The sequence below is a fragment of the Sorex araneus genome, chromosome 4, assembly GCF_027595985.1.
Source record: "Sorex araneus isolate mSorAra2 chromosome 4, mSorAra2.pri, whole genome shotgun sequence".
NCBI classification, from domain to species: domain Eukaryota; kingdom Metazoa; phylum Chordata; class Mammalia; order Eulipotyphla; family Soricidae; genus Sorex; species Sorex araneus.
Window position 1 is genome coordinate 175,835,471 of NC_073305.1, and position 24,102 is coordinate 175,859,572.

The 24,102-nt window shown below is 44.4% G+C and overlaps 1 protein-coding gene across 1 annotated transcript in view; it reads left to right on the plus strand.

Moving 5' to 3' along the window:
- UST (uronyl 2-sulfotransferase) overlaps nt 1-23,866 on the plus strand; it is a 379,487-nt gene extending 355,621 nt beyond the window's left edge. Inside the window, exon 8 of the mRNA XM_004609057.2 lies at nt 20,990-23,866. Within this exon, the coding sequence (XP_004609114.2) occupies nt 20,990-21,273 (284 nt within the window). The 3' untranslated portion in view covers nt 21,274-23,866. The remainder of the gene's footprint in view (nt 1-20,989) is intronic.
- The last annotated feature ends 236 nt before the right edge of the window (nt 23,867-24,102 follow it).

Consider the following 24,102-nt stretch of genomic DNA (forward strand, 5'->3'; position numbering starts at 1 on the left):
GGACTCAGTTGTTGGACTCAGAGCTGTGAGAGTCCTGCCAGCACGTTACCTCAGCACAGACCGAGTAAATAAATCATTTGGTGAAAGCTATTAGGGAGTAAAGGTTACTGACAGTCATAAATCAGCTGGCCAGCCTCTGGATGGATTTTCTAGAATGTAACAGCAATTCAAAGAAAAAAAAAGGCTAATATTTCCTTAGCTGTGATTTGAGGAACAGGACTGTGACTAACGAGTTTCTATTATTGTGTCAAAATGAGATAAAAATATGGTATGGATTTAATGCCAATTCACTCGTTCAATTTTATGCAGTTGGATAATGTTTTTTAGAATGCCGTGACACTTCCTTCCCTGCCCCAGTCGAGCTGAAGTGTAATGGATCACAGCTTTCTCTGTGTTTATTCTTCTGCTTACATAGTTTTGGTTTTTCATCCTTTGAACGTTTTTGAAGAATGTCTTAAATGTCATCCAGATTATTCCTTTGTGGACCAGAGAGATAGTACAGAGGGTAGTGCACTTGCCTGGCATGTGGCCAATCCAAATTTGACCCCTGGCACCCCTGTATGGTCCCCTGAGCCTTGCTAGGAGTGATCACTAAGCACTGAGCTAGGAGTAAACCTTCAGTACTATTGTGTGTGGCCAAACACAAGCTCCCAAACCCCCAAATTTTTCTTTTGGCGTACCCCCTCCAACCTGTCATTAAATCACCTTCAAAGGTGAACTAATCTTGACAGAACCAAATGATACCTATGAGCTCATATTATTAAAATTTTAGCAATTATTTTTTCATTTTTTGGGAAGTAACATTGGTGTCTATAACACTGGTTTTTGGTGTACAGCCTCTGATTTCCACTTCTGCCATATACATGTTCATATATATACATATATACATGTTCATATATATATACATATATATTCCATTGGGGTTACTTTTTCAGTGTTATCCTCATTTCTTGATTGTTTCTAATCTCCAGACGGCCTTTCCAGGATCGATCAGTTGTTTCTTTGTTAGTTCTCTGCTCATCCCTCCCACCATCGGTTGTTAAAATCACTGATAATTTCTAAGATCAAGTGCCCCATTGCACAATTTCAGACTTGAGTCTCATCCCAAGATTCCCGGCAGCCTGGGTCCATCCTTCCATTGAACATCACAAGATTCCTCAGTTTCTCACAGTGTTTGGCCATAAAACATCAGCTCAAGACGGCGATACAACTACTTGGTGTGTAGCCAGCTGTTGACCTAACACCTATCAATATTCTCACCAGTTTTGTTTCCTATGGCAGAAATTTTAAAACTCCACTGTACTCATCAGGAGGCTAAAGTCCTCCTCTGCCTGAATAGAAACATCCCTCCGCCACAACTCCTTCCCCGTGCCACTTCTGTCCACAGAAAAGTCTGCTCAGAAACTTACAATTTTTGTTGTCTACCCTCTTTTATAGGAAAGCTCCACTTACAAATGCAAATCTCTGCTATCACCCAGCCTCTTGAAAGCATATTCCAAAGGAACTTTATTTTTCTTCCCAGATTGCACTTGTAAATTTTAATAGGTCTATAAAATGTGTATAGTATGTAAGTGTTCATATCCAACATTTCCCATGGTTCATTAACGTTGTAACCATGACATCCAAGATACTGCCTCAGGTGGTTTTGGCGTTGGCTAGCTTGTCATGTCAGACCTTCCTTAAATAAAGAAATGGACCCCCTCTTCCATCCAGATAGGCAGCTTGCAACTTCTTCTCAATGTTCTATGGAGTTTGCTTAAAGCTAAAACTAACTTGGATGCTTTTAGATACACAGTCTTGTCATGCAGATGGTTGAAAATCTAAAAACCAACAGGGATCAGAGAAAGAAATGGAGCTGTTAATTTCTATCCTCCAAATACCTGGTGCTACCAGAGTGCTAGGGGTTGCCTAGATAAAGTAAATTTTAATTTTTTTAATTTATTTTTGTTAAAACACGAAGTTGTTCATAGTACAGTTGTTTCTGGCCTATATATTCCAACACCACCAGTGTGACCTTCCCTTCACCAAAGTTCCCAGTTTCCCTCCCAATCCCAACCTGCCTCCTTAGGCACATAACAAATCTACTTCGTATTGCTTGCTCCAGCAAAACTTAAAGAACTGGCAGTAAATTTAATTTCAAAGTAATATTACAAACACTTTCAAGGAAACTGACAGCATCCTTGGAGCTTCAGCTCACAGTCTCCTGACTTGGGGATGGTTATTTTGAGTTGCTCTTTTCATTACTATAGCTTCTTAAGGCCTGGGCATGCTGAAATATCGAACTTATCTACAACTTTGGCCTTCATGAACAGATCCTCTGCCTTCAAAGCCCTTCAGGCAGTTTTCAAAATCTCTCCTTGTTTAACTTTCCAGCGAGAACATACAGGGTGCTGATTCTTGAGACCCAATGTTAGCTCACCAAGACTAATAACTGTTAAGGAAATAAATAACAAAGTCACTGTCACTGTCACTGTCATCCCGTTGTTCATCGATTTGCTCAAGCGGGCACCAATAACGTCTCCATTGTGAGACTTGTTGATACTGTTTTTGGCATATCGAATATACCACGGGTAGTTTGCCAGACTGCCTTGCGGGCAGGATACTCTCGGTAGCTTGCCAAGCTCTCCAAGAGGGGTGGAAGAATAGAACCCAGGTCGGACCCCGTGCAAGGCGAACGCCCTACCCGCTGCACTATCGCTCCAGCCCAAATAATAAAGTATATGCTGTTAAAGAAAATGTGTTTTTAATGAACTATAAAAAGGAAAAGCACCCTAAATTCTGTTATTCACCCAAATCATAGAATCCTAACCTAAGAGGGCATTTTATCACTGTCTTTGTATTAATCCTACAGTGTACTTTACTACTTTCTTATGTTCCAGTGTTTTGCCAGCAACCGTTCTCCCATATTAAATGCAGTGCTATAATCCTGTCTCTGCTCATAAACTGGCAGATAAAGGCTCTTCAAAATTCATGTGCATTTTATTGAATAAATGAAATATTGGACTGACATCATGTAACAGTCTAGAAAATATCTCATAATTTAGGAAATTTTCACCACACAAATTTCAGTACCTTAAAAACTAAAGTAAGGGGTTGGAGCAATAGTTCAGCCTTTAGAACATTTGCCTTGCATGATGCCAACCTGGGTCCAATCCCCAGAATCTCATACGGTCCCCTGAGCACCAGCAGGTATATTTCCTGAGTGCAGACCAGTAGTAAGCCTGAGCATCACCGGGTGTGACCCCAAAAATTATAGGTGTGTGTAAAAATTAAAGTAAATGGTATCTTAAAGTTGTCAGCATTGAAGTTATCAGCAATGACAAGAACATTCACCATCCAGCATCTAAAGTTGTATTTTAGGGAGACAGTAAAAAAAAAAAAAAACACATGATATGATCACTTAAAATCAAGGATGTTTATTTCCTATTGTTTAGAGTCATAGAAACTGAAAAACAACTCAGTTATGTAACAGAAGCAAACTGGTTATGTGACCTATTAGAGCACCTATAAGATAACGCCCATGGATATATTGCAGAATATGAGTTGGAATAATGCTGTGGGAAAGGGCTTGTGATCAGCGGACTGCATAAACAGTATATTGGAGATCTGAGTCAGATTTCACCACTGACTTGATAAAAATTACCAGTCCATGCAATAAACGTGCCTTGATTTAAAGTCATTTTATGTTTTGGGGGCCGGAGTGATAGCACAGCCGGTAGGGCGTTTGCCTTGCACGCGGCCGACCTGGGTTCGATCCCCGGCATCCCATATGGTCCCCCAAGCACCGCCAGGAGTAATTCCTGAGTGAAAAGCCCGGAGTAACCCCTGAGCATCACTGGATGTGACCCAAAAAGCAAAAAATAAAAAAAAGTCATTTTATTTTTTTAAATCTTTTCTCCTAAATTTTACCATCTATATGTTTACTAAGGGGTGTGTGTGAGTGTGTGTGTGTGTGTGTGTGTGTGTGTGGTGTGTGTGTGAGAGAGAGTGTGTGGTATTTATAGTATAGGTCTAATTATTTTATATCATAACCAAAGGTAATCAGGTCAGGTTACTCTTGTTCTTCTTTGTGCAAATAAACCCATTTGATCAGGATACCTTTACCAGGCATTAACAAGATCTTCCATGCTATGATTTCAAATAAAATAACAATGTACAAAAGTAATAAAACACATTTCTCAATAAGTATTTTAGATAATAAAATTAATTTTCAACAAAAATAGACTGTATTAATATTGACATAAAATGCCTTCTAATAAATGCCCCCACTGCCCCATTGGCAGAGATATTTCAGACAGAAATATGTGTCATGAAAATACATACATCTATCATGCTATGTGAAATGATTCAGAAAGAGAGGGACAGATATAGGAAGACTGTACTCATTTGTGGCGTATAAAATAACATAACACGAGACCAACACCCTAGGACAGTAGATAGAAGGGTCAGGAAAATTGCTCCATAATTGGAAGCCTGCTTCATGAGCAGGTGGGGAGAGGACAGCTGTAATAGAGAAGAGATCACTAAGAAAATGATGGTTGGAGAAATCGGTCAGGATGGGAGTTGTATACCGAAAGTAGATAAAGGACCAAACATGATGCCCTCTCAGTATCTGTATTGCAAACCATAATGCCCAAAAGTAGAGAGAGAGTATGGGGAATATTGTCTGCCATGAAGGCAGGTAAAGATGGGGGTTTAGTGGGGATATTGGTGGTGGGGAATGTGCACTGGTGGAGGGATGGGTGTTTGATTATTGAGTGATTGTAACTCAAACATGAAAGCTTGTAACTATATCTCACAGTGAATCAATAAAATAAAATGTTTTTTTAAAAAGTACCTTGGTTAAAAAAAAAAGAAAATACATACATCTTTCTCTTATTACTCTATGCTCAGACATATGGAAGGATTTTGTTTAAGTTTAGTTTTAGCTTGAGGCCACCCCCAGCAGTACTCAGAGCTTACTTCTGGCTCTGAGCTCGTGGATCACTTCTGTTGGTTCTTGGGGGATCATATGTGGGGCAGGGGATGAAACCAGGGTTGGCAGCAGGCAGAGCAAGCACCTCAATCCCTGCATTCTCCCTGCTGCCCCGGTGGCAGTGTTTTAGAGGCAAAATACTAAATTAGGAAAAGTATGCTTGTAAAATGGTGCATTATAATTTTTCAAAGCAATAGATTGGCTTTTTTTGTGATTTGGATAACAGTGCCACCGTTGGTAGAAGAGCAACAGGAATAATTTGCCTTTACCTATGAACCAGGCCATGTGGGGGAGGTGGAGTCAGCTCAGTAGGGACATTGAGGCAGTCCCCAGAGTGGTTACTGACAGCACATGTGTGTCTGAGAGGAAAGGGACCATGCTTTTTCCAGCCCTGCTCCATCTCTCCCTGCTTGTGAGAACCTGAGTGTGATTGGTCAACTGCAGCAGGGTTAGCTGGGGGGCTTAATCAAAATCACAGGTGCAAGGATCCTGCATGATGACCTCTGTGGGTGTGGCCTTCCCATGGGATTGTTCATCCAGCATGAAGCTTGAGCGCCAGGCCCAACCCAGATATGGTCCTCGGTGCCCTTCTGGGGCGGTCCTTCTTCCTACCCAACAGTGAAGGAGGGATTCTTAGTTTGCCTGAAAAGTTCCTGGAAGGATTCTCCATCTTTCTCTCCTGCTTGTGTCACTGGGGCAAATGGTTTTATTCCTGAGTCCGTGGGTTCGTGAGTATCGTATGGAAGATTTACACACCGACTCCAGATGCTTAATAAACAATGGTTTATTGTCCAGTTTAAATAGATGGTTCTAGGTCCTCCCCCCACACCTTCAGGTATCACTCTCCTGTTTAGTTGTTTGTTTCGGGGGGCTGCACAGTAATGTTCAGGACTCACTTCTGGCTCTCTGTTCAGGGATCACTCAGAGATGGTCAGGGGACTATATGTGGTGCCAGGGATCGAACCTGGGTCAGCTGTCCTATCTCCCCAGCCCCCAAGTCTCTCTGTTTTTGACCCATGGATGACTTTCAGTGTCCATCTGCCTCGTGTGTGTTGTGTGTGTGTGTGTGTGTGTGTGTGTGTGTTGGCCTTGTGCAGTTCCGGTTCACTGCATGGCATCCAGGTCTGAGGTCTGCAGCTGGAACCCTGGAATGCACATCCATCCCTTTGATGGGGTTTGCTGTTCTGGAGTCCGTTGCTGGATCTCTCCGGGGCCATGTAATTCAGCTGCCTTGGCCCCCTGAGCTTTTCTTGTTCTATGTTCTCGTACTGCATGAGTGATAAGTGCGATGTTCCTGCCATCCCCGGGGGGAGCAGGTGAGGGACCAAGGAGAGAGTTTGTCTCAGCTGTGCTCTCTTGGCTAAAGCTCGCTGCTCTTCACCCCTTGGGGTTTTCAAAGTTCTCTGGCCATGACCATGCACACCTGGCTGGGTGAGAACCACGGTTTTCCTGCTGCCCGTCAGGAGACGGGGAGGGGCAAAGAGAGAGGATGTGTGGCTGGGGACCTGCTTTATCTATTCTTTTCCATCCCATGATCAGTTTGGCCTGGCTGCCTTTTCTGCAGGGGAAGATTCAAAAGGACCAATTAGATTAACTAGATTATCACGCGCCTCTCCCCTCCGCGTCCATCGTAATATTAGCTCTTCCTCGAGAAAGAAGGCTGCGATTTCAGCAGCCAGTTCTCCTACTCCCTGGATGCATGCTGCATGTTTAGCAGGAGCTCGTGCAAGCCAGGGCCTGGAAGACAAGAGTTTTGAGGCCCGGACTGGCGCTGGAACCACCCCAGCTGTGGCCCTTTGACCTGGAGGTTTTCTGGAGCGGGCACTGCCTCTCTAGTCTACATAGCTGGAAATGCACGTTTCCTGAGGGCTAGTGACCTGCTTCCTTGCCCCCGGGTACAGTGCCCCATCCTCATGGGGTCTAGTAGACTACCCCACCTAACTCAGTTACTTTTCTTCCTGACTCCTTTTGTGGTGCTCCTGGTTCCAGAAGTTCAGACAAAAATCAGCCAGAGAGAGAGAGATGGGTGGGGGGTGAGTTGTTAGACACTTTCGTGAGCCGGAGAATAGTACAGCGGGTAGGGCACTTGCCTTGCACACGGCTGACCCAGGTTCTATTCCCGGCATCCCGTATGGTGCCCCACGTACCGCCAGGAGTAATTCCTGAGTACAGAGCCAAGAGTAACCCCTGAGCATCGCTGAGTGTGATCCAAAAAAAAGAGACACTTTCTCTGAGGCCAACCCTAGTTTTTTTTTATTATTCTTTTATTGAATCACCATGTGGAAAGTTACAAAGCTTTCAGGTTTAAGTCTCAGTTATACAATGCTCAAACACCCATTCCTTCACCAGTGCACATATTCCACCACCAAGAATCACAGTATACCTCCCCCCCACCTCCCCAGCCCCCCACCCCGCATGTATAACTGGTAAATTTTACTTTACTTTCACTTTACTTTGATTACATTCAATATTTCAACAAAAAACTCACTATTATTGATTTGGAGTTTCTCCCCCCTAAAGTCAACCTGCTGAAAAGAAAGCATTTGATAATTTGTTTTCCATTGCTGAGAATGAAGAGATATGAGGTCGAGAGGCCACACTAGCAGCTGCACGCAACCCTAGTTTTATCCTGAACACCTCATGTGGTCCCCTGAGCATCATCAGAAGATTTCCCTGAGCACAGTGTCAGGAGTAAACCCTAAGCAAAGTGGAGTGTGGCCCAAGCCCTGCCTACCCTACCCCCCCCACACACACACCCCAAATCGGATCCCATTGCAGGCATTCAACAAACTTCTCTCTGTTTTCACCCAAGAGCTTGCACACTCAGACCTTGTAGAACATAAAATAAACAGCAAACGGTGTCACTTTCACTCGGGGGGCACGGAGCAAAGGCTCTTTTGAAATTCAAAGGGAGCTTGATCGGTTTAAAATTATTTCTATTTCCAGATCAGAGAAGAAGTTCGGGGCCGGTGGGGGTTGGTGAGAGAGAGAGAAAAGGCATCTCTCTGTTGACGTTACCAACCCCAAGCCCCGAGTCAGCCATCAAATACTCTTTTGTTCTTTTTCTCCTCTCGCAGCCATGCCTCCAAGAAGCTGGCCTTGGTGTGCCATCCATCACGGGTGGCAAGTCAAAGGCGGGCGCTCTCTGCCCTGCGCGGGGCTGCATACCCCCCCAGGACACACGCGCACGCTCATTTCCGGCGGGCCAGCTGCGGCCGCGCGGCCTGTTTGAACCACACGGCCTCCCTGGACGGTCCAGGAAATGAGCTGACTCTGTCCGTGACACCCATCAGCCTCACACGGGGTGGGGAGCAGCCCTGGACCGCTCGCCCACCGTGCAGAGCACCCAAAGGAAAGCCCCGGCGCCTTCCCTGGTGCCTGGGATTGACTTCACACCCGAGGCACACGTGGTGTGTTCTGTTCTCGGACACACTGGAAACTTCCTGGGAGGTCGTGGCGGGTAGGTGGGGGAGGGAGACACGGGGACCATCTCACCTGAAATGAGTGAAGCGTCGCTTTTGCAGACAGTCTTAAAACAACGGGGTCTCACACGGGGGGGCTGCTTGCCAGCTCCCGCGGCCTGGAGAACCCCTGTCTGTGGACCGTGTTGATGCCTTGCATGGCCACGTTTGGCTCTGCTCCGGGTGGCTATTAAACTCAGACTCGTTTCTTGCACCTCATCGGGGCTGGACCAGGTTCAAGCCAGTGCAGATTGTTGAGCAAAGTGGGGGAGGGGGTCCGGCGGGGGGGGGGGGGGGGTGGAAGGGCACACACTCAGATCAAGGCAACCGTTGCCAAAAGCAGCCCAGAGCCGGCGGCCCCTGCAAGCTGCTGGTGAGGCCTTCTTCCTTTGCCCACAGGTAACCGTCTCGGAGGTCATAAAGGAAAGCCCGCGTCGTCCCGTGCAGCAGCTGGGTTTACACAGTGTTCCGCCCCAGTGTTTGTTTTGGCCCCTGGTCAGGGGTACATCGTTTTTCCATTATGCATGTTTGACAGATCTAGAGAGGTGGGAAGAGGGACTTCATGGGGCAGGTCTGTGATTTCCCTTTTATTTACATTAAAGGGATTTCGCAGGGTTCTGAAGACCGGGGAGCCGTCCAAACAGCCTGTCAGTGCCGCAGACAAGAGCCTGTTGCTTTGGCATGGGTGTCCAGCTCTCGGGCAGGAAAGCACGATCGAGTCCTGGATTTGCGATCAGGCCGGGAGCACCGGGCCTCTGGCTGCTCGGGCTTGCAAACAGATGGGCTACGGGGAAATTATGTTTATCTTCACGCTCTAGCGAAACTCCCCGTTTGCTCAGGAGTTCCTTGGGAAGAGCTGTGAGTTGAGGGAGCAGGCCCACGTTCGCGTTCGGTGCGTGGGAAGGGTGTGCTTGGCGCTCTGGACATGTATTTCCAAGGAAGAGATAGAATGTTCTTTGCAGTTCTTGCCCCAGACGAACTTTCTGAGGATACTGCCAATAGCCTGACCTTCAGGCTTCTCTGCCGACCAGCCTTCAAGACTGTCCACACAAGAGTAAGGTGCTTGCTTTGCGTGTGGCTGACGACCACCAGGGGTCACCCCTGAGCACAGAGCCAGAAATAGCCTCGGCTGCCATTGGTTACTCTAAAAAGGTCTGATCAAAGAATCCGCATTTTCAGTTACATCCACAGACAAGCTCTGTCCTCTCAAGTGCTTGTAATCAGAGCAAGGGTTTTGCCTCTTGAGGAAAATGTTACCTTTGCTGAGGGGAAGTAGCCTTTTAAAAATACTGAAACTGGCACTGTTCACAATAGCCAGAATCTGGAAACAACCCGGGTGCCCAAGAACAGACAACTGGTTAAATCTACACAATGGAATACTATGCAGCTGTTAGGAGAGATGACGTTCTGAAATGTGCTTATAAGTGGCTGGTCATGGAGAGTATCATGCCAAGTGAAAGGTGTCAGAAAGAAAGGGACAGACATAAAATGACTGCACTCATTTGTGGAATATAAAATAATATGAGACTGACACCCAAGGACAGTAGAGACAGGGCCAGGAATATTGCTCCATAGTTGGAAGCCTGCCTCATGAACTGGGGGAGAAGGCAGCTGGAATAGAGAGGGAATCACTGTCAATGACGGTTGGAGGGATCGTTCGGGATGGGAGATGTGTGCTGAAAGTTGATGATAGACCAAACATGATATCCTCTCAGTATATTGCAGACCATAATGCCAGAAAGTAGAGGGAGTATGGGGGACATTGTCTGCCACAGAGGCAGGAGGAGGCTGGAAAGGGGGGCAGGTATACACGGGGGCATTAGTGGTGGAGGATGTGCACTGGTGGAGGAATGGGTGTTCGATCATTGTATGACTGAAACTCAAACATGAAAGTTCTATAACTGTATTTCACAGGGATTCAATTAAAAATTATATACTAAAATTGGGGCTGGGCCCATAGTATTGTGGAGAGGGCATTTGCCTTGCATGCAAAAACCCAGTTTTAATTCTTGGTGCCCTATAGGGTACCCCAAACCCATCAGGAGTGATCCCTGAGCACAGAGCCAGTAGTTAGCCCCAAGCACTGCCAGGTGTGTCTCCTAAGCCAAATTAATATATAAGATTAAAATGCAAAACTTGATGTCACATGAACTAATTGAACAACATAAATAAGGCAACATTAGGCCCTTTGGTCCTGACAGAGTTATCATTTCTTTAGTCATTACTGTAAGCAACATAATGTCATTAGGTTTCAGTGACTATTATGTCCTTCTGCAGATGTATTTGTGTTTATGACACATGGCCCTTATCAAGGCATTTTTTTAAGCTTTGCTAAGATTATGTAAGTCATTGATCACATGTCAAGGCTTCCCCAGTCACATGGCTAAGAAAAGCAAATGGAGAGTCACCACTAGGTGACTCTTGACCCTAAACTTTTGTATCAGCCTATCCTAAAGAGATTAGATTTTTAATGATTGATTGATTGATTGATTGATTGATTGATTGATTGATTGCTTTTTGGGTCACACCCGGCGATGCACAGAGGTCACTCCTGGCTCTGCACTCAGAAATTACCCCGACAGTGCTTAGGAGACCATATGGAATGCTGGGAATCGAACCCGGGTTGGCCGTGTGCAAGGCAAACGCCCTACCCGCTATGCTATCACTCCAGCCCCGAGATTAGATTTCTTAATGAGTCTCAATTAAGGAATAAATGGAGGAAAACAGCATAGGTAAAGTTGATACCCAGAGTTGCCCTATGGATTAATCCAGCCCCACAGATTAATCTAATGTACGGATTTCAAATCAATGCACTTTCCTGGAGAGTCATTATATAGGAGATATGGAGGGTGTGATGGGCATGGAAAGGCATGTGATGTGATCCCAAACATATAAAAGACATCCTCACTTCTTACCAGAACTCTTTTGCTGACTTGCACGTTTTTCACATCTTCCCATCTTGACCCAAGCCTTCACTCCCCTAAGCTTGAACACTCAGCCCTTCTGTTCAGCCAATCCCCTTCATACCAGAAAGTATAAAAGGGTGCTTACAGATCCTCCTTACTCTGGAAATCCACCATCAGTACTGTAGGAAGTCAGTGTGAGGCAGGAATCAGGAGCTCGCTTCCTCGCCTCAGGCCTCCATCCCCTAAATAGACTACGTCTGTTCTGACCTGTGCCCCCCAGACTTTTGGAATTGCTAGGTAACATGGAGGTAACGGGACTTGCTGTGGGGAAGTGTGAGGTAGTGAGGTGCCAGTTGAAATTAATCCACATAGTTCTTTGCTAATAAAGGGATTGCTTATCTTCTGGGCCAAGTGAGAGAAGAAGGTGAGGGAGCTGAGTTGTTTAAAGCACTAACAGCTTCAATAATGCCAAAAGTGGCTCCCCTTCGCTTTGTCCTGATCTCAGTGAGTCACAGTTTCCCCCCCTAGCAGCATGGGATGATCCACGACAGATGTGTGTGTTATCAGGTGTCAGCAATATACAATAGATACTGGGGCCAGGGGCTGGAGCAATAGCACAGCGGTAGAGCGTTCGCCTTCCACGCAGCCAACCCATGTTCGATTCCTCCGCCCCTCTCGGAGAGCCCGGCAAGCTACCGAGAGTATCGTACCCGCACGGCAGAGCCTGGCAAGCTACCCGTGCATATTGGATATGCCAAAAACAGTAACAATAAGTCTCACAATGAGAGACATTACTGGTGCCAGCTCGAACAAATCGATGAGCAACAGGATGACAGTGACAGTGACTGGGGCCAGAGGTAACTGACCCAGGTTCAAGTTTACTCCCTAACACCACATATGGTCCCCTGATCATCACCAGCACAGAACCAGGAATAGCCCCTGAGCACTGCCAGGTTTGACCCAAATCACCCCAAATAAAATGAAATAAATAAAATGAACTAAAATTAACTAATTTAATTGATTAAATGAGTCAGAGCCACAGGGACCCTAACGTCTGTGCCTCCCCCTTCAAGTACCTACACATCTGGGTACTTGGAAGAGTCCATACCACTGGTAGGTCCCCAGGAAGACGCAGTCTTCATCTTGCAATTCAGGTAGAAAGGTCCAAGGTTAAGTGCCTTTCTTCCTGACGGATCATTTGGCAGCACAAAAGAAGGGCTTCATTTCAGGAACTTTTCTACAAGTGTCATGAAAATAATGAATGCGATTATTTGGCCAGTCCTTCAAAGCAAATAAGAAAAATGAAAACAAGAAAAAATCAAAAGCTCCCGGAAACTCCAGTTTCTCTTGGCCAAAATGTATTTTTGAATTAAAGGAGAGGGGCAGAAACGCCACGGGGTCAGCGCTGTTGTTCCAAGAGAGAGACTGTAAAGCTAAACTCCCCTGGCATTTATAGACCCCAGGGAGCAGAAAACTCTCAGATGTGAGGATGGATTGCTTCCCGCTAGGGACACAGCATGCGTGGGTGTATTGGGAATGTCCTAGTAAGACGTTGCTGTGTCTTAAGACACTCAGATAGTGCCTTTTCCCCCCTAGCCTTTGTCTGCACCTCCCAGACACAGCCAAGCCATCTTCAAGCCCAACACCCTCTTCCTGCTCTTCTTTCTTTTGTTGACTCAAACAAGCATGTGGGGAGGGTGGTTTCTGTAGTTTCCCCAGATGCTGAGCTACTGAAATGCAAAAAGAATGAGGTATTGCCTCTAACCTAGCCCAGCAGATGCTTTTTGGAGAACAGCTGAATAGAGATTGGTGGGGATGATTAGGAAAACTGTCACTGTCACTGTCATCCCGTTGCTCATCGATTTGTTCGAGCGGGCACCAGTAACATCTCTCATTGAGAGACTTATTGTTACTGTTTTTGGCATATCCAATATGCACGGGTAGCTTGCCAGGCTCTGCCGCGCGGGCTCGATACTCTCGGTGGCTTGCCGGGCTCTCCGAGAGGGGCGGAGGAATCGAACATGGGTCGGCCACGTGAAAGGTGAATGCCCAACTGCTGTGCTATCGCTCCAGCCCAATTAGGAAAACAATCCAGGGAAACTTTTAAGGAAGTTGTTAGTGCTTCGATAAATATTTGTGAAAAAGAGCAAGGTGGGACTAGAGTTCTAGTATAGTGGGTAGGGCATTTGCCTTGCATGCGACTGACCAGGGTTTGATCCCCAGCATCCCATGTGGTCCGCCAAGCACCACCAGGAGTAATTCCTGAGTGCAGAGTCAGGAGTAACCCTGGAGCAAAAAAAAAAAAAAAAAAGAAAAGAAAAGAAAAGAAAAAGAGGAAGGTGACATTAGACACATGAATTAAGTTTGACACAAAGCCCATATGTTTGCCAAATCCAGAATTTCAAAACCTCTAAAGCAGAGCAATAAAACTCAAATTTCTATGGTACATGGAGAATAAATAGGCACAGAGGTCCCACATCGGAGAGCACTGGTCATTCGAAGAGGGGACAGCCACACTCCCAAAGAATGTTGGCCGACTTTGAAAGAAGCCAGAAGTCCAGACTTCCATGTGAAATAGACCAAGTCTAACAGCAACTGAGTCAGTTTCTAAAATTAAATTCCATGTGGCCAAAGAGCCCACAGTCTGCCACTCGGGTCTGCCTGCCTTCTTGCCATGCCGAAGCTCTGTCGTGGGCTCTTCCTTCCCAAAGAGCAGTGGGCACATGAGGTCCAAGCCCCTTGAGGTCATCTCAGTTGCTGCATTTTCCAAAAGATGCACCTAGACTCAGAGCTTCCGTTTTAAGTGGTTTTCTACCAGTCTTCCCACCTGGTAACAGCCACCTCATTTTCCCCAGGGATGCTAATAATAAGTCTAGTTTTTAAAGCATGATTGTTTCATGCCTGAAATAACAGCTTCCTCTAGAACTGCTATTATAGCAATCTGGAAAGAAACCGATTCCATAGTTCACGTCGCTTTGTTATGTTTGGAGGGGAAGTCTGGCATTTTACAAAAATGTGGGAGACTTAGCAATGGAATGACTTTTCCATAGCACCAGTTATTGTACAGCAAGACACATAGCCATATGTCTTTGAAATATGATTTTTTAAAATTCTCTACTCACTGTACGAAAGAAATTGCCCTCTAGTCTTTCATTATGATGGTGCTCTTTTTCTACTGGCATACAAAACCTTGACTTCTTGTGCCAACTCTTGGTAAGGGGAAACTGCACTGCACAGAGATGGAGACCAGGTACTATTCCGCTCTGTCACTCGTATCTGTATAACCTTAGGTGCCTCATCTCAAAGCTTCTGTTTCTCCAGCTGCAAAATAGGGGTCATGACCCCTTGCAAGATTATTGGAAATATTAAATAATACAGATGGGGAGAAACCAAGGCAGCAATAGGTATTCTCCATCTCCATCTCCATCAATATTGGTTGAATCAAATCTCTGCTTCACTCTCTCTCTCTCTCTCTCTCTCTCTCTCTCTCTCTCTCTCTCTCTCACACACACACATACACACACACACACAATTCCTATTTCTGACCATGACATGACCTTTGAGCAACAACGACTAAAGTTCTTCTTGTGTGAGGAAAGTATACCCTGAAGCTGCCACTGTGTCCTGTGAGCTTTCAATTTTGTGTCTCTGTAGTTTGAAAACGAAAAGCTGGAGGGATGGATGATCCCACTTAGCAGAAAAGGAGCAGGTAGGGTAAGAACGGGAGGCTGAAAAGTAGTAGAGGGAAGGAGGACTGTATGTAGAGAATTGGAGGGACCATTGAGAAGGAGACCAGGACACTTTGGGGAAGGTTAGAGATGTCATGGAGATCGGAGAGGGAGCACGTGACCAGAAGTTCTGTCAGGGCATGCTAACAAGTCATGGAAGTTCCAAAGGAATGCCATTGAGTTCTCTACAAGGAAGCAAGAGTTGTTGTAATAGTCTTAAGAGTCCAAAGCCCAGGTTGCAACAAGTTCAGTTTAGTGTATACAGTGGAAATTCAGCGATAACCTTTATACCACTCTTCCGGAAGTTTGGTTACAATGGAGAAGAGAAGAAGACAAAAAGACGGAGGGCACATAGAGACAAAGGTGTTCCTTAAGAACTTGGACACATTTGAATCTTGGTAGGAAGATCCCACTTGTGAAGGAGAGGTATACACACGAAGGAAAGAAAAGATAAATATAGTGAGAGAGATGATGTTTGGAGCAAGTATTGGGTTTTTTTTCATATATATTTTTATTTTTTTAAATATTGAATCACTGTCAGATACACTGTTACAAAGCTATTTATGGGTCGGATTTCAGTCATACAGTGTTCCAGCACCCGTCCCTCTATCAGTGTAATTTCCCACTATCAGTGTCCCCAGTTTTCCTCCCCCCCCCCCCACCACCACCAGCCTGTCTGGTCACAAATGATCTCTCAATTTCTAACTCAAATTTTTGGTCGAGTTTCTGATTCCTGCTGCTTACCAGAAACACACACTTACAACTTCAGGTTAAAGAAAGCACCCAGGCAGAGTCTGAGAAACTCTGCAGATGGCGATGACTGTGTGAGTTTTCAAGGACTGTGGATAATGATCTTTCTAATTGGAATCTTACAGGACCAGGTCTATTTTCTTTCCAATCAACCTTTTTCTTTCTTTGAATCATAAAAAATTCATCATTTCCTTTTATTTATTCATTTATTTATTTATTTATTGCTTTTTTGGGTTGCACTCGGCTTTGCACAGGGATTTCTCCTGGCTCTGCACTCAGGAATTACTCCTGGCGGTGCTCAGGGAACCATATGGAATGCTGAGAATCAAACCCGGGTCGGCCACGTGCAAGGCAAATGCCCTACCCGCTGTGCTATCGCTCCAGCCCCTCTTAAATGCCTGCTTACTCCCCAGAAGATCTTTTCCTAGTCTGGACCATCTGGTCAACCCGAATAGGAGACCCTTTGGCCCGGCTCCTGGCCATCATTATCTCAGTGGCCCTGTGACAAGTGAGTGAAGCACAATGAAAAGGTTCCCGACCTTTCTGCAGCTGAAACAACAGAGCAAAGGCACTGCGGTCGATTATCCTGTGGACCTTCTAGCTCTGCCACTTTCCAGCTGCTGATCTGAATGAATATCTCACAATCTTGCCCAAGCTCAGCATCTGTACCTATAATGCAATTCTCCCACAAAGCAGTTATTGCGAGGAGTCAATACAAGGAGGCTAGCAGTGCTTACTTTAGTGCTGGTGTATCATAGCCGTCCCCACCACAAATGCTCAGGCTCAATGGGAACTGTCCCTGCCTCTTAACAAATCAGTTAAATAATGATATACATCTACCTTTGTTCTTTTCATTTATACCTTAATGACCCGCTATCACTTCTGGCAGAGCTGGTAATCTACTCTACCCTCACTCTGCCATCCAGACATAGAGAAGACCATAAAGGGAAGAGAGTTGATTGTTTAAACTAGATGTGGCTTCGTGGCAGCTGGCCCAGTAACCTGACAATCAAAGAGGGAAAATATATAAATCCATCACAACCTTTTATTTTCATCTTCATGAAATTTCACTGATGACATTGAAAACCTTTATAGCAAGTCAACTTAATCCATTTTGTAGACCAACATTGTGGTCTTAAGAATTTACCTTTTATATATATATTTTAATTGATTTTTTTTTTAGAATTTGGCTTGTTCTACATTAAAAATTCAATGGGGTCTGGCTTTGTTGTCATTGATTATACACATGGTTTTTGTTTTGTTTTGTTTTACAAAATGGTACTTCTTGAACGTTAAGACAAAAAACTCAGAGGCTGTACAGTAGACCAGGTCATAGATTATTTCTTTACAAACTCTGGGCTCTTTATACCACTCCCTTGTATCTTCCACCCAAATGAGCTATCCACTTGCAGGGTGGGCCACATGCAACTATGCCAGGGACTAGTAAACCCCTCGCCTTTCATAAGATGTAACTCCGGCCTCCCCTCTAAGCTATTGCAAAGTTTAAGACTGTACACCTGATCTGCACATAAGACAACTGACTCCACTATTTCTCAAGTACACATGGTGACTCACGCTGACTAGAATAAAGCGGACATAGGAAAGGTTTTTAAAGGAAATGAGTTATTGGCTCTCAAAACGGAAGCTTCTTAAAAGATCCATAAAAACGCTAATCACATAGGGGCTTCCAAAAACACAAATGCCCTCCCCATCATCCTTAACACGAGCTATACTCAGGGTTTTAAGAATATTGAGATTACACACACACACACACACACACACACACACACACACACACACCCGGCCCTGGCTTCTCTGCAGAACCTCTACTGTGTATTTTCCTGATGATTACTGTTATTGATAATTACCTGATGAAGTCAGGCCAGTAGAGAGTTGAGTATCTGGAATGCGGCTTATCCCCCTCTGTCACCCTTGCTGTTCATGGCAGAATTACTCTTAAGGATTTTTACTGAAATGTTACCTACCAGTCTCACTGCAGTATGTGTCTCAAGAAGATTCACAGAATCTGTCGTTTTACAACTTGGAATAGTTGTGAATACTTTTTAAAATGAAGAGCAGTCTACAATTAAATTAACTCTTCTTTTTTTTTTTTTTTTTTGGCTGCTGGAAAATGTAGAGCCAAACTCTTGACCTGTTTCCTGCTTCAGTAGCTGCATCTTCCCAGCATGCATTTCATGTTACTCACCACTGAGGTTTGAGAAACTAATAAACTCCCATTTTCTCCTGCCTGGGTTCTAACCTAATTGAGAGATAGACGCCAAAGACATGCAGATGGAGATTCAAGAATCAACTTTATTAGCAATGAAAGTACGGTGAAAGAACATGACTTAGGAGTGAGGAGAAATTAACATTCCATGTGGAATTAGAAGACTGAGGTTGTGGGGAGTCCATGCAGAGCTAGAGCCCTCCTTCCCCTTTGCAAAAGGATTTGAAGTCTCTACAGGCAGACATACTTTTCCCAGAGTATAGGAATTATCTCCACCTCTCTCTCAAATGCCCGGGAAATTCAGTCTACCTTCCTGATAGAAAGGCGGGAACAAGAGCCTGGCAGCACTGCTCTAGGAATATTCATTATTTGGGGGCAGGACAGTTGACTTCCATATCAACTTTTCTTCTTTCCTTTCCTATCTTCATTCAATTGTTGTTGAATTTTCTTTTACCTAATTATAGACTGATAAAATTTCTTCACGTTCGATGGTTCCTCAGAAAGTTAAACATGGAATTACCACATGAGCTAACACGAATTCCCAAGTAAATCCCCGAAATAATTAGAAACAGGAACTCAAGTACATGGGCAGAAATGTTAATAGCATACTCTTCATGATAACCAAAAGGTAGAAACAACTCATACTGTGTCCCTCAATGAATTTGTGACTGATATCAGTAGTGTTATATCCATATAGTGCACAAAAGGGAAGGACTGATGTTTCTTGGGAACGTGAATTCACCTTGAAAACATCATGCTAACATAATGGGAGACTAATACCCAAGAATAGTAGAGATAAGGATCAGGAGGACTCCTCCACAGCTTGAAAAGTGACCTCACATTTGGGGGTAAAAGGCAGCTAAGATAGAGAAGGGACAACCAAATAAAGGATGCTTGGAGGGCTTGCTTAAGATGGGAGATGCAGGCTGAAAGTAGACTACAGACCGAACATGATGGCCACTTAATTCCTGTATTGCAAACCACAACACCCGAAAGGAGAGAGAGAGCAAAAGGGAATGCCCTGCCACAAAGGCAGTGGGGGGAGAGGGGTGGGGAGAGGAAGGGAGAGAGGGCTTGGCGGCATTGGGACCATTGGTGGTGAAGAATGGGCACTGGTGGAGGGATGGGTACTCAACCGTTATATGACTGAAACATAATCACGAAAGTGTGTAAGTCTGTAATTGTATCTCACGGTGTTTCTTTTAAAAAAAATCATGCTAATTTCTTTTAAAAGACACAATCAAACAAAGACTGCATGATTCCACTTATATGAGACACCTGAAATAAAAAATGCATAGAAACTAAGATGACTGATGGCCTGGGAAAGTGTGATTAACAAAGGGGTATCAATAGTTATTGTTTAGAGTTTCAGCTTGGAATGGTAAAAGAATTCCATTCTGGAAATGATTGTGATTGGTGCAGAAAAATATAAATGTAATTTATGCCCCCAAATTGTATACTTTAAAATAGCTAAAATTATGTCGTGTATATTTTATGGGAGGCATTAAGTATGTTATATATAACATTTTATTAATCATCAACATAAAACACAAAAGCAAGCATACTTTAGTTCTTGGTTTTACCACAATAAAATAAATAACCACTCAAAATATACAACTGCTCCTGAAATTCTGTTTCAGGAATCTGACAGTCACCCCTTTACTTTTTTTGATAGTTGCTTTGTTGAAATAGTGAACTGCAAATGATTTGATATCAAACTAAACTATGAATAATGATAAATAACAATGTTGTAAATTAGGAAAATGGTATATTTAGAAGTTGGTGAGACAGCTTTTCTCTTTTTCTCCCTCTGGGAGTAAAGCTCTTTTTTATTAATTTTTTTATTTTATAATTTAGTTCACAATATTTGATTACATTTAATATTCAAACACCCATCCCACCACCATTACACCTTCCCACCACCAAATTCGGGGTGTTTCCATCCCAAGCCCCAAGCCCTGTCCCAAAACACAACCAAGATAATATATTTCATATTGTCTGTTATGCTGAACTTGCTTACAAAGAAGTGTTCATATAGGAAACAGTGTGAAGATTTTTTTTTTTTGCCAGAAACCATTAAGACATTCTATAGGATATCACTAACATGTTGTGAAGGTTTGGGTGATGTGAGCTTTGGCATATATATCTGAAAACATGTATATATGCATATATATATATGTATATATATTTCCCTCTGTGATGTGTTGCTTACTATCTGAACCCCATCAAATATGGGTGGTAATTATGGAGAATGGATAGGGAGTGTCTTATGTGTCCAGGAATATGTTCACTCATAAGTGAGGCTTGACCCAAGCATGTGGGAAGCAGTCTTGAGCGTGGCATTGGTTGGGTTCTGGAGTTTTTTAGCTGCCAGAGCTGGGTCCCTTGGGGCGGGGCTGAAAGCAAAGCTCTTAATGTGCATAAGGGGATATAAATGATGAAAAAAGTTGGTTGATTAGAGGCACAGGGCTTGGGCCCATACCTGGTAGTGCTCAGGGCTTACTCCTGGCCCTATGTTCAGGGACCTGATTATGCTGGTGGGACCAGTGACAGGGAACAAGCTGGAGTCTGCCGAGGGCAAGGTAAGTGCCCATTCTGCAGTACTAGCATTCTGGCCCCAGTTGGCAGATTTTGCTCTTCAAAAGATGGTCTCACTCACTCAAACAGTGAGATTGTGCGGAGGCTGCGTAGCTCACATCCCACGAAGAGAAGGTTGGACCGTTCATGTCTAGCCACCTAATGTTGATTTGAATCCCAAGAATATGGTGCTGCCTTGCACCCTGGCACCATTGCTGGAAACCAGTTTCCCCTTGCGTTCCTTGGATATTGAGGTTCAGTCTCTCGGAGCGGCCAGTCTGTGGTCAGTCATGCAAAGTTTCCCCTGTCCGTGGAAGCGGCGGCAGCCTGCAGGATCGCTCACATGCATCCCTCTTCCCTTGCAGAGCACAGGAAGCAGGGGAACATGACTGTGACCGTGAGGAAAACCGTTCCCTCTCCCGAGGCCGTGCAGATTCTCTACCAGCGCATGCGGTACGAGTACGAGTTCTACCACTACGTCAAAGAGCAGTTCCACCTGCTCAAGCGCAAGTTCGGACTGAAGTCGCGCGTCAGCAAGCCCCCTCTGCGACCCCAGTTCTTTATTCCAGCCCCTCTGGAAACCGAGGAGCCGATGGACGAAGAGGAACAAGACGACGAGAAGTGGCTGGAAGATATTTATAAGAGGTGATGCCGGCACCAAGCTGCCTCCGATGGCTTTCTCTCCCTTTTCCAGAAAGGTTTTTGTTTGGGGAAGACAATTCCTTAAGGACTGAATTAATGCTCCACCGCATTAAAAAGAACCAAACATTCCCACATGTTGGGGTCATTGGGAGATGCCCGGTTTTGCGGGTTCTATTTGTTTAATTTTATTCTGTGTTCGTGTGCACGTGTGTGTGTGTGTGTGTGTGTGTGTGTGTTTCCCTGGCTCGTTGGGTTTTCCCCAGGTACCCTAGATGGTTCTCTCACATGGCCTCTCATCATCAAATAGCTTTTTTTTAAAAAAAAAAAATAGAGTTACAAGTGGGCAATCCAGCCAAGAACCCAGTAACTTATCCTTTGTTAAATGGCTTCTGAAATGATTTCTTCAGTGGTAGGAAACAGCCAGGTTTGCCTGTTGCAGCAGAAACGCAGAAGCCCTGCAGAAAATCTCTTCTATAAGCGTTTAAGAGAGGAAGGAAGGTCAGCTTAGAGCATCACCGGGGAAAGCCCTAGTTCCCAGAGAAGTGATCTGTGCCTCTGGGCCATCTCAGGGGACAGTGTACCACAGCGGGTACTGATAGTTTCAGAGCCTAGGAGAGCTGGTGCCAAACCTCCCAGCAGCCCGGAGCTTTGAGCACCTTTCCAGGTCAGAATGCAAGTCAGGCTCCTTGGAGGCATTCTGGGTTCAAGCACCGTTGAGACAGATAACAGTGCACATATGGGGAAAGCATTTCTTTGCTTTGTCGGGAAGGGTTGGAGGCTAAACAAATCAAATGCTGGAGGTCGTGTGAAAAAGACACTGTCCTTTGCACCAAGTACAAATTGCATCATCTTCATTGGACACTAAGAGACCAATGAAGCACATGTGCTTGATTGTTACGGCAAATGCCTTAAGCCCGACCACAATGAGGCATATCCTAGCAGACACAGCCCTGAACAGCATATGGGACCTGGTTCTCTCTTCTAGTCCCTTCCAGGTAGTATTTTGAGTAAAAAGAGACACCGAATTTTCTATACAACAGGAAGTATAACTGTATTCCCGTTTGGTACAGGAGCTATGAACTCTGAGAAGTCTGATTAGGGGAACATCAAGAGAAGAGGCAAGAGCGTCTTGACCAGGTTTAGGCATAGCCAGCTGCTTCCCAAAGGATCTGGGTAGATGCTAAAAGTTCAATTGCTCTGAACCCTCTCTCCTTCCCACCTCCCATCCTGTCAGCTACCCATAATGCCTCAGCCCAGTTCTCAGAAGCCTCTTTCTTTCATTCTGAAATGCTTTCTTCTTTCACTACTGAGAGCCCATAGACTTCTGGATTAGGTAATACACAACCTGCTAAGAAACAGGTGGGAAGGAGACTTAGGACACATTTTCTCCTCCCAGTTTCCACCACCACCACCCTCAACCCCTCCCAGAGCACTAAAGTGTGAGCTGGGAATACTTCATAAGAAACGAAATGCTGACTTTACACAAGCTACTTATTTTCTACCTTTCAGAAATCAACAAGTCTCTCTCAATTTTTTTCTTAAGTCACTAAAATTGGAGGGTAGCCAAGATAGAAAGAGAGTCATTAGGAACCTGTCGAGTGTGCCCTAAAGCCACTTTATCACAGAGAAGGCTGCAGCCCACAGGAGACAAGTAAAGGCTGGACCACAGACACAGCCCCACATCTGGTCACTACGGGGGCCCCTTTCTGCCTCTGAGAACTAGGGCAGGGAAGTGTCTGGGGGAAGGGGGTTTCCTCAGAAGAGGAACTCGCCTTTGTCCTATTTAGAGAGGCCAGGGCCCTACCATCCACGTACTTTAGAAAGCAACCCAGGAGACAGAGGTCCCATTCCAGATAGGAGTAAGAACCACCAGCCGGGAGTTTGGGAGTCATTTCTATGAAATTGCATTGAAGAAATGATCGTTGGTTTACACACTGCAGTCTCACTATCTGAAAACAGAGCTGGGTTGGTTCGGTGTTCTCTGCTGTTGTCAGGACCTGGGGACAAATTAGTCATTGAAAAGACACAGCCCCTTGGAGTGAGCTCCTACGAGCACTTCTGTCTGTGTGCTCAAAGGTTTCTTTTTCAGTAATGCTCAGTGGAACATCAAAACTAAAGATCCTGACTGATCTTCTGGGCGCTCCTCAAGGTCCTTTTGTTCCAACAAACGGTCTCTGAAGTCCTTAGACTCAAGGCCCTTCATCCATTTATTTGACACACGTGACAACCTTTCTTTGGCCCTGAGCCCAACACAGTTTGAACTTCATGAAATATATTGTACATTTTACATAGTTTAATTTAAAAAATACATTTTAAGCTGGTTGATCTTTGACTGCCTTATTTATTATAACCTTTCAGCACATTCCAAGGTTTTAGTTACTCAGGAAGGAGTTGATTAAAATGATTTTATTTTGGTCTGATGGATTTTTTTAAGGGAAAATTATTATTATGAAACTTCAGCCTATGTTCCTTGAGTGCCGTAAAGTGCTTGTAAATCTTTTTTTTTTTAAGAAGAAAGAAAAAAATGTATTTGACATTGATGGAAATTCAAATATATATGGAACTGAAATTTAGCTAAAATAAAAGCAATCTGTGTTTGAGATTAAGTGTTTCTTAACTTATTCATCCATATAAATAAATAAATATAAGTAAGTTGGCTATTTTTTCCCATTCTGTTGATAGCTGGAAGTGAAAGTGCCTTCAGCTCCATCCACCTTCTTAATTGGCCAAGATGTGACTTTTGGAAAGATATTTTTTTCAAGACTATAATAAATTCCCATTCTTGTAATTAGATGACAGCAGTAAGGCTACTAAGCAAATGAATATTCATTCATCT